Source organism: Lipotes vexillifer, unplaced genomic scaffold (genome assembly GCF_000442215.2).
Source record: "Lipotes vexillifer unplaced genomic scaffold, Lipotes_vexillifer_v1.1 scaffold99, whole genome shotgun sequence".
NCBI lineage: Eukaryota > Metazoa > Chordata > Mammalia > Artiodactyla > Lipotidae > Lipotes > Lipotes vexillifer.
In genome coordinates this window covers 889897-902978 of record NW_006793908.1, presented here as the reverse complement: position 1 = coordinate 902978, position 13082 = coordinate 889897, and the positions used below count along the sequence as shown (strand labels likewise).

Genomic DNA, 13082 nt, shown 5'->3' with positions numbered 1-13082 from the left:
GAGAACCGCTCTCACACTGGATGAGACTCTTTAATCTGGGAATGGCATCTGAAAGGCAGTCACACTGAGTAAGAAAGAAGATAAGTCAGACTCTTCCACAAAGAGAAACATTTCAAAGATCACAAAGATGAGTGGAAATTTCCAGACCGTGCAGACTAAGATGACTCTTCATGATAAAAACGTGTCGTTCCCTCTCCAGGAAATTAAGAGTTATTAAGTTGCAGCAAAGACAGCTGCTTCTGAGATGAAATCAGCCTTGCGACACCAAGAAGCAGGAGGGTGAGGGTGAGAAGCTGCTGACCTCCCGTGGAAATCAGCACCACACAGCTTGTTTCAAACAGGTGCACCACTCCACAGGGCATGTGACTCATGAAAAGCTCCGAATACTCACAGGGAACTGTAAGGCTTGGTGTAAGGTGTGACCTGAAAGCAGATATCAATGGCTTTCTCCCAGCTGACCCAATGCTGGCTCACCCTTTGCTACGAAGACTGAGATAGATGCTCAGCCCTTTGGCCCAAACACACACAAACTGCCAAGAAAACAAAAGCAAAGCAAAAGTAAACATATGCACACATGCAAATCTCCCAAGTGGGTAAGAGCCATGTGTGCTATGTTTTCGGCATTCAGCCCTAAGGGTTTTGCTTGCCAAGAACAGAACTGTGAAGAGAGCCCCGTCCCTTCAGTAAGAATGCCTTGTTTTGGTTTAATCGTTAGAACAATTTCTCCATCTTCCCTCACCTCCAGGTACAGCTCCATGGCCCTCCTTCCTCCATCCCCTGATTTCTCTGAAAGCCTACATTACACTACTTGCCAGATGCTCTCCTAAGAGATTCAGGTGGATGAATTAACTTAACCCTCACAATGACTCTAAGAGGGTAGAGGTGCTATCGTTGTCTTTAGGTTTCCCAGAAAGAAGAGTCTCAGGTGAAGGCTTCTATGACACTATTCTATTCTACTAGGGGGTTCTCAGGAGGAATGAGGCAGAGAAGCTAACCCCTACCTGCTTCAAGCACCAATACCTGCTCCATCTCTTGGGACAATCTTCCGAGAGGCTACCTAATGACTGCTATTCAGTATGCCCAGCTCTCACCTCCCATTAGTCAAAGTTTTAACTTTTTTAACACTCCTTTGCTTCCAGGTTGTACACGTGTGGACGGCACTTTGGGTCATGTCTCCCTTTGGGTGGGAGGTAAGAGGCAGGAGGCACATGGTAAGGGCATGAGGCTACCAGCTATCAGGCTGCACCTGCGTGAAACGAGTTGGAGGCTACACAACTGGTCACCACAGTGGTGGCTGAAATACGCACAGGAGAAGCCAAGAGAATCTGATGTGCTAATTTAAATGATTCTAAGACAATTATTATATCTCCTTATTCAGACGAGGAAACTCAGGCATGAAGAACTCAAGTACTTCACACGGGTTTCAGAAGAGACGAGCAAAGCTAGGCAGTCTGGCTCCAGAATGTTCTCTTTATCACTGAGCTCTCAAGCACCTACAGATGAACTGCAATTACCCTGAAGTCTGCCAGCTGCCTCGCTGCAGCTGCCACCTTTGAGCTACAATAGTTGTGAGTTGGTTGGAAAACCAGTCAGTGTAAGAAAATAAATATCACAGATAACGCTCACCATGCAATGCAAAGAGGATACGGCAAGAGAGGGCTTCAGTGCTCAAAACAGTGCAAGTGAATCAGTTAGTCACTGACACTCCACCAAAGAGAGACACCCCCACGGCCAACACATAAGAAATCTGGCTCATAAGAGCGGAAATAAATGAAAGAGAGACTAAAAAAGACAAAGAGAAAAGATCAATGAAACTAAGAACTGGTTTGTAAAAAGATAAACAGAACAGACAAACCTTTAGCTAGACTCACCAAGAAAAAAAGAGAGAGGACTCAAAATCAGAAAAGGAAGAGAGGGAGGGAAGGAGCAGGGGAGGGAAGGAGGGACGGAAAGAAATCTGGCTCTGATAAGGGTTGGCAAAGAAGAAACAAAGTCGTGTCCATGCTTGTTAATACTCTCATGTATATAAGACCCTGAAGTAAAAGGGGGCAGCCACTAAGAGAGGAAAACATAGCATCCTCTCCTTTGCTCCTCCCTGAATTCGAAAGGGAACTCTACAGGTGACTCCATGGGTTCAGAAAAGGAAGTATCAAAGGTGTATCAAAAGCCAGGAAAGTCACTGAAAAAGTTCACCCAAACAGAAGCAGAACAAGTCAAAACAAACAAGAGCCCCAAATCAAAGGGGCTCTAAGACTGCTGAGTGTTCACAGCTTGAAGCCGAGCGTTTCCCCTTTCACGGTGGGCATTCCCTATGATGTGAAAGATTTAGTTCCCTGAGTTCAGGAATTTTGTTGATTTTTTTTTTTTTTTTAAAGCAAAAAATTTAAACTGAACTTGTGTCTTTCCTTCTCCTAACCCTGAAGCCTGGAAGGCCACAAAAGAGAGAAATTCCTGGGTTGAAAGTAAGTGGAGGTCTGGCAAGTAAGCTGAATAAGGGTTGAGCTCTGATTTCTTCTGCATTTCCATTAATTTAAAGTGCTAAGTTGCCTGTTTGCTTTAAAATATGTGCTTGTCCTCTTTGCAGTGTCCCTTTAAATAGATTTTCCTTTGGCTCTGCCAACAATAGCTAGAGAAGGTCCTTTGAGAATCCCATGCTTAGTCTTAAAAAAATACACTCTTCTCCCTGCCCCACACACATAAACAGGCCTGGAAGCAGCATCTCTCACTTCTTCCAGGGATCTCCAGTCTATCAAAAATAATAAATCTTTCAGGAAGAAAACAGAGCTGGTCAGGGACATAATTCTCCCAGCTCATTTCTGTTTGCTCATTATGTGATCACCAAATAGCAAGTCCCTTTTTTGGGATCAGCAGACCAGATAGGTCAAGGGCTGAACACCCTAATGTCTACCCCATGGCCAGGCACAACAGGGACTACCAGGAACTAGGCAAACTGAAGAAGGCATGCCCAGGGGGATGCGGTGCGGCCCTCACTTACTTCCAGCCAATTGCTAGCAAGGAGATCTGAATTCTTCCAAGTAAAATGACCCCTGTTAAAAATGTTGGAGGGCTTCCCTGGTGGCGCAGTGCTTGAGAGTCCGCCTGCCGATGCAGGAGACGCGGGTTCGTGCCCCGTTTCGGGAAGATCCCACATGCCGCGGAGCGGCTGGGCCCGTGAGCCATGGCCACTGAGCCTGCGCGTCCGGAGCCTGTGCTCCGCAAATGGGAGAGGCCACAACAGTGAGAGGCCCGCATAACGCAAGGAAAAAAAAAAAAAAAAAAAAAAATGTTGGAAACCTGTCCAAATTTTATAAACAGCAGTGTGGGGGACAACAATACCAAATCGAGCACATGTGTGGGCTGCTCTGGCTAGAGGCCCTTGTTTGCAACCTCTAGGTAAGACACAAAGATAAAGGAAGACAGACTGCCTGTCCCCCGGGAGCTTATGACCTAGTAGGAGTGAGAAGACACATACCTTGTAAACTGTCCCACAGGTGGAATGTGACACACGTTGAAAGACAGGAATAAGCAAAGGCTATGGGAGTTCAGGAAAGCAAGGGGGCACCTGAGGCAGAAAGGATTCTTGTAGGCAGTGGCGTTGGAGCTGAGGCTAAAGAATGAAGTAGACTTTGGCAGGCAGAAGGTGGGGAGGGGCCGTTCCAAACAGAGGGAAAAAAAGAGAGGGAGTGGGGAAGAGGATAGTTGAGAGATGGTTAAGAGATGCTTCATGCTTCTACCCAACAAATACTCATGTGCGTCCACTGTGCACCATGCAGTAGGGATGCAGTGTGATCTTGAGGGACACAGACGAGGCTGCAAAGTCTGAAAGGGCCCAGTCCGGAGAAGGTCCTGGAGGCCACATCCAGAGTTTTGTCTTAAGAGCAAGGGGAAAGCTGCCTTTGATGTTTTTTTAAGCAGGGGAATCACAAGTTGGGATCCACAGAGTTCCAAGCTCCCCTGCTACAGAGCATGCATTCTGCGGCCTGGCACGGAGCCAGAGTTCCACCAGCTAGAGCAAGCCAGCAAGAGGCCTTTGCAAACAGTCTGGGGAAGAGATGATGACAGCTCGGACTAGGGACGTAGTGATGGACACGGAGGAAAGTGGACAGATTCAAAAGATAGTGAGGGGTTAAAATCACTAGAACTATGGGTCCAGGGTAGGAGTCAGTGAGTCAGAAGCCAAATGGACCTGGAGAATGTGGTCAACGTGGCTCTGGGGGGCTATCAGGCCACAACACCCGGGGCCCGGCAGCCAAGCAATTCTGTGCCAGCAGCCGTGGGTGTCTAGTGGTTACTAGAGAAAAGAGAGGTTCCGAAGCCAGGGTGTATGGCCAAGGGAAGGCTGCCAGAGAAGTTCACCGGAGCTTTCCATCTTAGAAAGACATCATCTCAAAAGTACTATTTTCTTTTAAATGTGCTTTGTAAAATTCCACGGCTGTTTTGTTTGGACTACTCTTGATGGCAAGGAAATAAGAAGCCCTTCTCGTATGTTCAACAGCTCTCCAGTAAGCTAAATCTTATCGTCTAGACTTGGGATGGAGGAAGAAGGAATAGTAGAGTATCTATAAGATATATGCTAATGCCAAGTAGTCACTTCCTTTTATTTTGACCCTTTCTTGAGAACTTTAAGGGATGCTAGTTAACTACCAGGGCCCATCCTCCTTGGTGCCAAAGCCTAGCAATGATATTTTTTTTAAATAACCACAGGCATCTTTACATGAACCCAATTCACTCTGCATCTAGATCATTAAGGAACTGTGAATACGTCGTTCCTGACTTGCAGGGATGCCTGGAAGTACTCAAACTCCAGTCACAGGAAGGAGAAAACAGCCAAGCCACTGGATGTTCAACCATGGATAACTTACAGCAATGGAGTCTACATATTATTTTGATAAGGTCTCATTTGTATGCCAAGCATTTGCCCCACAATATTCCTTCCTGATCCTTGCAATCTATAGAATTTTGTCCTTTTGGGAAAGTCACACGTAACAGATTATCCCAGTAAACATTAAGCAATTGGGTAATGAAAAGAACAGTAGAGAATCAGCAAGTGGCAATGGGACCCAAGTTGATTTTGCCCTCTTCATTTCTCTCTCTCACCCTCCATCCCCACAAATCTTGGTATTTCAGGGTATATGTGCCCACATGGCAGGTGTATTAATCTCCCCTCCCAAACTGGCCTTCTTGTCCCACATGTCCTGATCGAGTTAGCACACCATGCAAAGATCATTCAAGAGACTTAATACTCTTTGTTAAATGTTATTTTACCTGGATTACTTGCAGTAGGCACTGTGCGTTGCCTACTCAGAGCCCTGCTTTTATATGGGTATCCATGCCTCCCACAAATGACCCAGGTAAATCCTGTTTAGGGTAAAAAATCACAGTGGTCCCATTCCCTTTGCTAGTGAATGCTTCAAACCAATGAGATGTGATAGGAAGTCTACTGGAGAACTTTTGGGAAAAGTATCATCACATCTCTTAAAAAGAGACTCAGGGAAGAAATACAGTTACCCCTGAACCATACTTCTACACAGTTGCAAATCCTAATATAACTTTATAGTTGGCCCTCCATATCCGTGGTTCCGCATCCATGGATTCAACATATTGCATTATGCATATAAACAGTGCATATTTAGTGGGAAAAAAAAACAAACCCATGTATAAGTGGACCCCCACAGTGCAAACCCATGCTGCTCAGGGATCAACTGTAATACCTTACTGCCCTGGACAGCCGCTCATGTGCAGATATGCAACACAACATCTTATGATCTTGAAAGGAGCTTAGCCAACACAGTGAAGCTGGCTGTGAGCAGGACCGTGGAAACAACACAAGTACGTCATGAGCCAAGAAATTAACCAACTCTCAGGACTGATTCTGTGTAATGACACAACAGATTCCCTTATTGTTTAAGCCACTGTGAATTGGATTTTCTGTTTCTTGCAGCCCGAAGCATCTAAAATGATGCAATTCTTTGGAGAAGCAAGAAAAGGGCTCTGGCTTCCTGACAACACCAGGCAACAAAGGAGTAGTTGCTTCAAAAAAGAAAAGAGACTAAGATTTATTTCTCAGTAAGTGTTTCGGGAAAACCAGCTGTGAAAAGGTATTGTTAATAGCCATTCCGGATGTATGAAGAGCTCTTTGAAATCCTCCCATGCAGCATAAACACTGTAATAAAGTTCCAGTGAGCCACTGTGAATGGTATGTGTGGGGATATACAACGTACTTGGAGTCATAATAGTATGCAAACATTGGGGAGCTACCATGAAATTAGTCTTTATTACTCATCTACTCTTATTTCCTTCTACAATTATAAGATTGGGAATTTTTTTCTTTTTTTGCCCCCTTTCTATCTGACGAAAACACAGACTCACGTGATTGGAAGGGAAGTCACAAAACCAGGCTCAGAGATGTTGAATGATTTCCACAAGGTCCCAAAGCCAGCTGGGGGCAATTTTCTTTATTATTAAAAATGCTTTGTGTGTGATTTTAAAACAAAGTCATTTGCTGAACACTCAATTTAATGAAAGGCGAATAACTGTAGAGACATGGGAAGTCACAACCAATTTTTTTTTTAGTAATTTAATTATGCAAATAAAATCTCCTTTTTTGAACTCACTGCTTTGAGTTTCTTCTTCCCTATTTCTAATAACCTCCTAAATTCCAATCCATTCCTCTCAATACCATTTCTCCCTCCTAGAGAATCCCTGCGTATGGGCCATTCTCTAGGCCAGTGGTTCTCAAAAGACTGTTTGCCTGGGAAGTAAATTTAAAATGCAGAGTCCCAGGCAGAGTCCAATTCAGCAGATCAAGGCGGGGGCCCAGCAATGTAAATGTCAATGCAAACGAGCACCCCAGGTGAGTGTAACCATCCTTTGAGGCACGTGACTCCAGACTGTATACTAGATTCCAGGTTCCAAATAGAAAACATCTAATTTTCATAGTAGATTTAAGCTGGGACAACAAAAATATGTGCAGAGTTGCCTATAATTTTTATGCTCCCTCTGAGGTCTGAAACAAATCCAAGAGCTCTGTGATTTGGATGTACCCTGGTAATCATCTGCGTGGAGGTCTGGAGTTTTTATTCTTTCCCCTCTGAATGTATTTCTACTTGGGATTAAATATAAAATGTCTTAACTCTTCCTCCACAGCTAAAGGAAATCAATTTTGTAAAGTGTTTCAAAAGAGTACTTTAAAAAATACAAAAAATATCTTCCCTTTGAACCAGATGCCTGGGATGTACAGGGCAAACACAGTAAGTAATGAGAGAAGTAAACACCAGGTTTTTCAGCAGAACCAACCCTGAAACCAAAACTTAGGAAGGAAGCTGACCATTAAGTAAGTAGACCAGAGGAACAATAGCTCATGCATATCCTTGGGTAAGTCTGAACCTGAGAAAACAGGAACGAAACAGACACACCCCTTGTCCCAAGTTAACTTTCCCTTCCTGTTCGATTTTAAAACAGGACAGTGCTGTAAATGAGAATAGAGAGTTTACGTAGACTCTTAGAACTCCTCTGGGTGCCAAAACATTTTTTCAAACTGAAGTAAATACTCCTTACTGGATTCAGCAGTGCTCATTTATACTCATCTCCTCCAGGACATTTTAAATCTAGAGGCTCCAGAGACCAAGAACACAGCACGCTGATAACGGGAGTCTGTGTGTTCTACCATCATGAGCAACTCACATTACAGCCATGAGAGCTTGTCTATATGCAGACTTCTTAATGATCACATGAACGAAGAAATGCCACTTAACCTCACAGAACCAAAGAAAATCACTGTTAAGTATCAAAGATAACACACAATGCTCCAGAAATGCTATAAAATAAATACTCCAGCAACAAAATTGGTTTAAATTCTTTAGAAGGCAAAAAGTCAAGGCCACAGCTTTAACATGCACATTCCAGCTGTACTTCTCCTTGGCTTAGGGACAAAGACTGAACTTAATGGGGTTGGGAGAGAAGAGGGTGGAACCAGAGGGAGAAAGTGAAGCATCCACCGGGAGATGAACAGTTCATTGGTCCAATACCCACCTTAAGGGTTTTGGATTTTTTATTTCTATTTCTTTTTCTTTAGGATTCCTAACAATCCTCAGGGCATTTTAAAAATGGGAAGATTCAGTTCTGGCTTTACTGGATCACCAGTAACTCTTGTTCTCTCTCAGTCCAATTAAGCTCTCATCACACTGCACAGCCTGAACAGCCTGACTGCCTTCAGCTGCTTCCTATCCCTTCTCTAGCTGCTCCCAGAAGCCATGGAGGCCTCCCTAGGACCCAGTGGGCATTAAATAGTCAGCAGCATCGCCACACATGCTTGGCTGGACGATGTACCCGGAACTTCCTCTGTTTGGGTGCAGGCCCTTCAAGTGTGCAACTAAGATCTAAGCCAGCTTTCCCGTTTCACAAATGCCTGACTGGGTTTGTATGGAATAGGCACCACACCGTCATGTCAGAGCACCTGGAGTTACTTTTTAAAGCCCAGTTCCCATTATTTTAAACACACTCATCAGGATTCTTTGACATTTGGGGGGGAGGTGCATATACTCCTTGAAAATTTGCATGTTCTCAGCTACACTTAATTGTTTCTAAACATGCAGTTCAGAGATGGCATGGCAAGAAAAAATATGTGACCTGGAATGGAGCAACCCTTTACTCGGCCTAACTGCTTCTCACCAGCATGCAAAACTCTTGTTCCTTCACCATTAAGACCTATGGAAATCTTTATGGTAACATCTATACTCTCTCTCCAAAATATCAAGTGCTTGGTAGAAACATGAAAACAAATCATAATCTCCCTCGGCAGAGTATCAAATTATCCCAAAGACATGACTTAACGCCAGAACAAAGTGTGGGTAAGAGCTGAAATGATAACATGTGAGTTCCACAGCATGTAGAGTTTAACAATTTAGGTTAACTGTTATAGTCTGTCTTTTCCTATGCGCTAGTCGCCAATAAAGAACATCCATCAAAGTTAAGAGAAGGTTAGAACATACACACATGTAGTGCCTGATACAGCAAGGGGTATCAGCAAGGCCAATCCAAAGCAGCTCAGGCACCAGTAAATACACAAAAAATCCAAACCATTCCAAGAGTATAAATACCCCTAGCAGGAAAATCAGGCCCCCACTGACTTTCTTTGATTCTCCTCTATTCTTTATACTTCTTCAAAGGCTTTAATACATTTAAAATCAATGACATTACAGAGAAGGGGGAGGCTACTATCCATATTTGACAGATGAAGAAACTAAGGAATCGAGGGGTCAGTGGCTTGTCCAGGGCTCGTTAAGTGGCTTGTTAAGAACAGAATCAACTCTAGAAGCCAGACCTCTTTATTCCAAATCCAAGGTCTGTAAACTTGTAACATATTCCTGTTTGCTCTTAATCATCACAAGAACATGTAACTCCTGAAAAATCTGTTTGGTGACCTGGTATCATGGAGGACACACTCCTATTGGCCTTAATCATCACAAGAACACAAACTCCCCTGCAAACTCTGCCTGGTGGCCTGGTGGCCTGGGCACCTCCCCAGCCTCCGCTGCAAAGCCCATCTGGCATGTGCTGCTGTTACCCACTGCAGTTAATATTTCCCACATTTCTTTTCTGAGCCTCCAGCATACCTGATGCGACAGTGGGAGAAGGAAACATAAGCAGAACTGAGACCAGCTTTAGTGCTAAGATAAGAACTTTCCAGGGCTGAGAGAAAGGCCAGCAATCAGTCTTAAACCTACTTTGCCAAGTGGTTCATGAGCAGCTGTAACATCTGCCTATTTTTCTCTGGGAGCCGATGAACAAGGCTGTGGATTTCAGAGACCCGTGACTCCTGGTTCTCCAGCTCTGTGAAGGAAGGAGGGAGGCGATACTGGATCAGGGCCACAGTTAAACCAGTTTATAAGACAAAAATCAGAGGAAACCAAATGTTGGGAACAAGAGACTGAGGATTTCTCAGAGGTATAAGATCCTGTTCTGTGTACTTGTGACTAGACTGACTAGATCTAGAAGTGCTTTTAATGCTGCTTTCCGTAACAGAGTTCATTAAGAAACATGACTGATCTCACTTAAAAAGTCAGAAATTACCTTCTGAGACCAACAGGCATCAAAAAGTTGAGGTTCTCAGCAAGGGACTTCTAGCAAGTCAGTTAACACTTCTGGGCCTCCATTTTCCCTTCTAGCCAGTGCCTAACACGGTGATAGGTATGTGGCCGGTGCCCAATAAATGTTTGTTGAATAAACATGTGAACGAGCAACTATGAAAAAAAAATGACCGTCAAAAAGTTCACACCAAAATGATGATGTGATGAAATGGAGCCAGTCAACTGCATACTTGGAGCAGGAACAAACTCGGGAGCAGCTGGCTATACAGAGTGGCAGCTTCGTTTCAAGGAAGGAAGGAACTTTATGCACTCGTCAAGGGATAAACAAATTGTACATGAACAGCCTTGCAAGGGTCTCAAATATCAAAATAACACTTCGAGACAGCATCAAAGACATCGAGGGAAATGTCCAGTTATTCTCAAGTCATGTGTGACAACCAGCCTGGGAGAAGAAAGGAATGGCAGATAAAATAAGGAAATGTTTCTGCCAACCTGTAACCTAAATCATGGGCTGTCACGTTCTCTTGGTTGAACTTGGGTACGTGGCTTCGTTTCTCTGGGAAATACACTGATGGCACTCATCACACCTATTTATAGGACTGAGGTGAGGTTTAATTAGAGAATGGTTGCTATGGGTTTGGAATTTCTCAGAGAAAGAAATCACATAAACAGCACCTTCACTTCCAGCTTTCTCCCAGGTCTTTCTCCTGCTTTACGGGGACAGCTATGTGTGGATAAGGCCACCAGAACAGAGGTACTCCTAAATTAGGCCAGTAGTAGCTACCAGGGTAAACAAACTCTGACGGCTTAAAGGAAACAGGGAGAGGCACAGGCTATGGACATAATAGCACGGTGGGGATTCATGCCAGACTTAAATCTGATAGAGAATCTTACTGCCCCTTACAGGTGGCCTGCCCCACATAGACAGAGTCCAGTATACTTAGGGTGGCTTGCACCTAAACCCTATGTATTTTAATACCAGTAATATGACACTCAGGGCTTAGATGATATAGCTGAAGAATGATCAGAAGCTATAAACGCAAGCCATGATGGAAAGAGGACTGGGACGTCATATAAATGGTGCCAGATTCAGGGAAATACGTCCAATGCTCAATTTAGGTAATGGGCAGAGTCTGATTCATTCCAAAAAATGCTACTCCAGGGCTGGAAAAAACCCAAGGAGTTAGAACTCCAGTAATCAAAAGTAGAAAGGCAAACTTGCTTTTCTCACCTCTCCGTCACCCCCAAACTCACTTCTGAAGTTTTTCCCCTCGACTGTAAATTCAACGTGCTAACAAGGCCCTTAGCAATCTGACTTGGTTTCGCTTTTATTCTGTGACGGTCTCATGAGTGTTTATGTGGGTAGTTTACACGCAGAATACGAGGGATTAGGTAATACTTATTTTGGGACGCTGACTGTTCTTTGAAATAGAAAAATCTATTCCTTTCCCCTGAAAACTGTGGTGAAAAGAAAACTTACTTGCTGCTTTGATGAAACTTCTTTGAAACTGGTACATCATGAGTGGTCCTGGAAGCATTCTGAAATAAAAGGATACACACTAGTCAGCTTAATGAAAACAATCCTATTCTCGCTACCTAGCAGCCTAGAGGCAGCCAGACTGTATTACATTTCTCAAAGACAAAGATCACGGGCAAACAACAGCAACTCAGTTTAGTCCAACTTAGTTTCCCTTTTGAAAGGGTCCTGAGATTTCACCTGAAATGTTCATTCTTTCTCCTTTTTAAGGGAATGGATACAACTTATGTCTCACAGAGTCACAACCAGAAAAGTGCTAATGCAAAAGTCTAGCACAAACTGAGAGATTTCCATTTCAGTCAGTGACTCGCCCTCCACAAGAGCATTTTAAGATGTGTCTGAGAAACAGGCAACTAACCCAACACTTGCAATCACCTGCTCTTAAACTCTCGTCTTCCTGGCACCTTAGTCACTTCATCTGGATACACTATGCAAGACTCTTGTAGGTGTTTTTGTGGCAAATTCACTATGGAGTGTTGCTCCAGAATGCCAAAGGGCTAGAACCCTTAATATTAGGCATGATACAATCAAATTTTATCTGCTATTTAAAATATATTTATATTTTATACTTATTGTCCATTAGCTAATCAATATTAACATGCACAAATAAGTACCAAATACAAACCTCTACCATTTGGTTTTGTGTAAACTACAATGGTACTATTTGGGATATGAAAATGTTTTATGAATATGTTTAGCTGTAAACTTGAGGGTTTTTTACTGATAGTCTAAATGATAAGCTTCTCAACAGACGATCCATGAGTCTTGGTTCAGATTTTACTTTATTCTCATCGGATCCCCTGATTCAACTCTTAGTCTTCACTTGCATGACATCTCACTCTTGACTCCAAGAGCCTTCCAGCAATTCCCCAACAGCCAATAAAACCTGCATCACCAATTCCTTTTCTGTGGCTTTTGAGCCGACTTAAATCTTGACAAGCCTGTACAAATGCTTATGCAATTCTGTTTAAGACTAGACCCCCACTTTCCTGTGTGAGAAGAACTACAGTGGAGAGCTATCATACTCCTATACTTCAGGTCCAGCATGGCTTTCAGTCTACTCGGGAAACTGAGATGTGAGCAGCTGGTCAATCACCCATTCCCTTAATAACCACGGTGGGGGTGGTGGGAGGTAGCAGGAATATTACACGTATCATTACAAGGAAAGCAGTCTCCTCTCCAATGAAGTCATATTCTCCAATCTAAGCAGAAGGAGTCAAAAAGGAGCGCCATTAAGTTCTCATTTTTGAGGAGCAATGTCAGCAGTATACTCTATCTGTGCAAGGCGCAGAGCTCCCCAAATACGTAGGGTATGTAATCACACATTCTCAACAGAATAGGATACGCAATTCCTTGCTTTTTAGCAGATTATTCGGGGATTGCAGGGAATTCCACATTTGAGGTTCTGTTAAAGGCTAATCATCATAGTGGCTTCTCAAAAAGAGCAAAGCTTCCTA

At 43.5% G+C, this 13082-nt stretch overlaps 1 protein-coding gene across 2 annotated transcripts in view; it reads right to left on the bottom strand.

Moving 5' to 3' along the window:
- Nucleotides 1-13082, bottom strand: part of ARHGAP26 (Rho GTPase activating protein 26) — a 518529-nt gene that overhangs the window by 198830 nt on the left and 306617 nt on the right. For both annotated transcript variants that reach the window (XM_007466859.1, XM_007466858.1), the window contains exons 16-17: nt 11569-11627; nt 9726-9831 (exon numbers count right to left, since the gene is read on the bottom strand). In XM_007466859.1, coding sequence (XP_007466921.1) covers nt 9726-9831; nt 11569-11627 — 165 coding nt within the window. The remainder of the gene's footprint in view (nt 1-9725; nt 9832-11568; nt 11628-13082) is intronic.